Here is a 2,392-nt window from a genome sequence, read left to right on the forward strand (position 1 = left end):
ACTGGGAGGGACTGGGAGGGGATTGGGAGGGACTGGGAGGGGATTTGGGGCACTGGGAGGGGACTGGGAGGGGATTGGTTTATACTGGGAGGAACTGGGAGGGACAGGAGGGACTTTAGGGGACACTGGGAGGGACTGGGACGGGATTGGGAGGGACTGGGGGGGACTTTAGGGGGCACTGGGAAGGACTGGGAGGGGACTGGTTTATACTGGGAGGGACTGGGAGGTGATTTGGGGGCACTGGGAGGGACTGGGAGGGGATTTGGGGGCACTGGGTTGTACTGGGAGGGACTGGGAGGGGATTTGGGGGGCACTGGTTTATACTGGGAGGGACTGGTTTGGGCTTTAGGGGGGACCGGGAGGCGTCAAAATCGCCACTTTCACCCCAAATCCCCTCAAAAACCTGGTTTTTAACCCAAATTCCACCTCGACGCGCCCAAAAACCGGGACTTTGACCCCAAATTCCCTCACGGGCTCCCTAAAAACGTCATTTTTTACCCCAAATCCCCTCACGAACCCTCCCCCCCCATAAAACCACCTTTCCCTTTCTCCCAAAACGCAAAAAACCCCACTTTTCCTTCGCTTCCCTTTTTAAACCCCCCAAATCCCTTTTTTTTATCGATCCCCGCCTTTAAATTCGCTAAAAAACGCCCGATTTTTTTTTTATTTTTCTCTCTTTAAACGAGTCATGCCCTCAACCAAGATGGCGCCCGCCCGCCCCCTCATGGGCGCCGCGCATGCGCCTCTCCCATCCCCGCCTTTTGCCCTTACCCAAAATGGCGTCTCTTCCCCTTCACTGCGCGTGCGCAGCCGCTTTTGCCCGCGCGCAAAATGGCGCCCATCCCCCTCACTGCGCATGCGCCGCTTCTCATTCCCGCCCCTTGCCCTCACTCAAAATGGCGCCTTATCCCCTCAACGCGCATGCGCTGTTTACATCCCGCCCTTGCAAAATGGCGTCCTTCCCTGCAATGCGCATGCGCTTTCTCATTCCCGCCCTTGCCCTCATACAAAATGGCGCCTTCAGTGCTCCGCGCATGCGCTTTACCCATTCCCGCCATTTTGCCCGGCCTTTTCCCGCCCTCACCCAAGATGGCGCCCGCGCCGCCCTCACCCGCCGCCATCTTGCGCGCTCCGCCCTCACGGCGCCCTGACCCAAGATGGCGCTGGCCAGCGTCCTCCGCTGCCCGGAGCTCCCGGGAGGGGCCCAAAAACTCTTCCCGGCGCTTCCAAAAGGCTTCGAGGACGATCCCGAGGATCGCGAGGGGATCCTGAGGAGCCTCCGGGACCCTCCGGGGCCTCCCCGGGTGTTGGCGGCTCCTCCCTGGGGTTTCCAGGCGGCTCCGGCCGGGCCCGGGCTGCTGATGCTGCACGGAACCACCACCTTGGCTTTTAAGGTAAAAAAACAAAAAGGAGCAACATCAAAAGGGCTTCTAGGCCCAAAGTTTGTGGGGAAGCTCAAAAATTCCCTTCAAGGGGCTCCGAAATTCCATGAGGAGAACCCCAAAAATCTCTTCAGGGGGGCCCCAAACCCCCTTTTTATTCTGTTTTTTCCCCCAAAACCCCCTTTAAATGACCCCAAATCTCCTTTTATTCTCATTTCTCCCCCCCAAACTCCCTTTAAATGACCCCAAACCCCCTTTTAATAACCCTGAACTTGCTTTTAATGATCCCAAACCCCGCCTTTTACCCCCATTTCTTCCCCTTTTACCCCCATTTCTCCCCCTTTTACCCCCTTTGAACAACCCCCAAATCCCCTTTTAATGACCCCAAACCCCCTTTTACCCTCATTTCTCTCTCCCAAACCCCCTTTAAATGACCCCAAACCCCCTTTTAATGACCCCAAACCCCCTTTTCTCCCCCTTTTACCCCCATTTCTCCCCATTTTACCCCTATTTCTCCCAGTTTTACCCCCTTTTCTCCCACTTTTCTCCCCTTTTCTCCCCTTTTCTCCCACTTTTATCCCCTTTTATCCCCTTTTTTCCCACTTTTATGCCCTTTTCTCGCATTTTCTCCCACTTTTATCCCCTTTTACCCCCTTTTCTTGCACTTTTGTCCCCTTTTCTCTCAGTTTTATCTCCTTTTATTGCAGTTTTATCCCCTTTTACCCCCTTTTCTCCCAGTTTTATCCCCTTTTACCCCCTTTTCTCCTCATTTTTCCCCTTTTCTCCCAGTTTTATCCCCTTTTCTCCCACTTTTATCCCCTTTTATCCCCACTTCTCTCCTTTTACCCCATTTCTCCCCCTTTTACCCCCATTTCTCTCCCCCAAACCCCCTTTTACCCCCATTTCTCCCCCTTTCCTGACCCCAAACCGCCTTTTAATGACCCCAAACCCCCTTTTCTCCCCCTTTTACTCCCATTTCTCCCCTTTTCTCCTCATTTTACCCCCATTTC

General features: G+C 54.4%; 1 protein-coding gene across 1 annotated transcript in view; it reads left to right on the top strand.

The window, feature by feature from the left end:
• The first annotated feature begins 1,112 nt into the window (after positions 1–1,112).
• LOC113981000 (proteasome subunit beta type-5-like) overlaps positions 1,113–2,392 on the top strand; it is a 1,711-nt gene continuing 431 nt past the window's right edge. The window contains exon 1 of the mRNA XM_027708233.1: positions 1,113–1,394. Coding sequence (XP_027564034.1) covers positions 1,158–1,394 — 237 coding nt within the window. The 5' untranslated portion in view covers positions 1,113–1,157. The remainder of the gene's footprint in view (positions 1,395–2,392) is intronic.

This window comes from Neopelma chrysocephalum, unplaced genomic scaffold (genome assembly GCF_003984885.1).
Source record: "Neopelma chrysocephalum unplaced genomic scaffold, ASM398488v2 Primary Assembly neopelma1_95804, whole genome shotgun sequence".
NCBI classification, from domain to species: domain Eukaryota; kingdom Metazoa; phylum Chordata; class Aves; order Passeriformes; family Pipridae; genus Neopelma; species Neopelma chrysocephalum.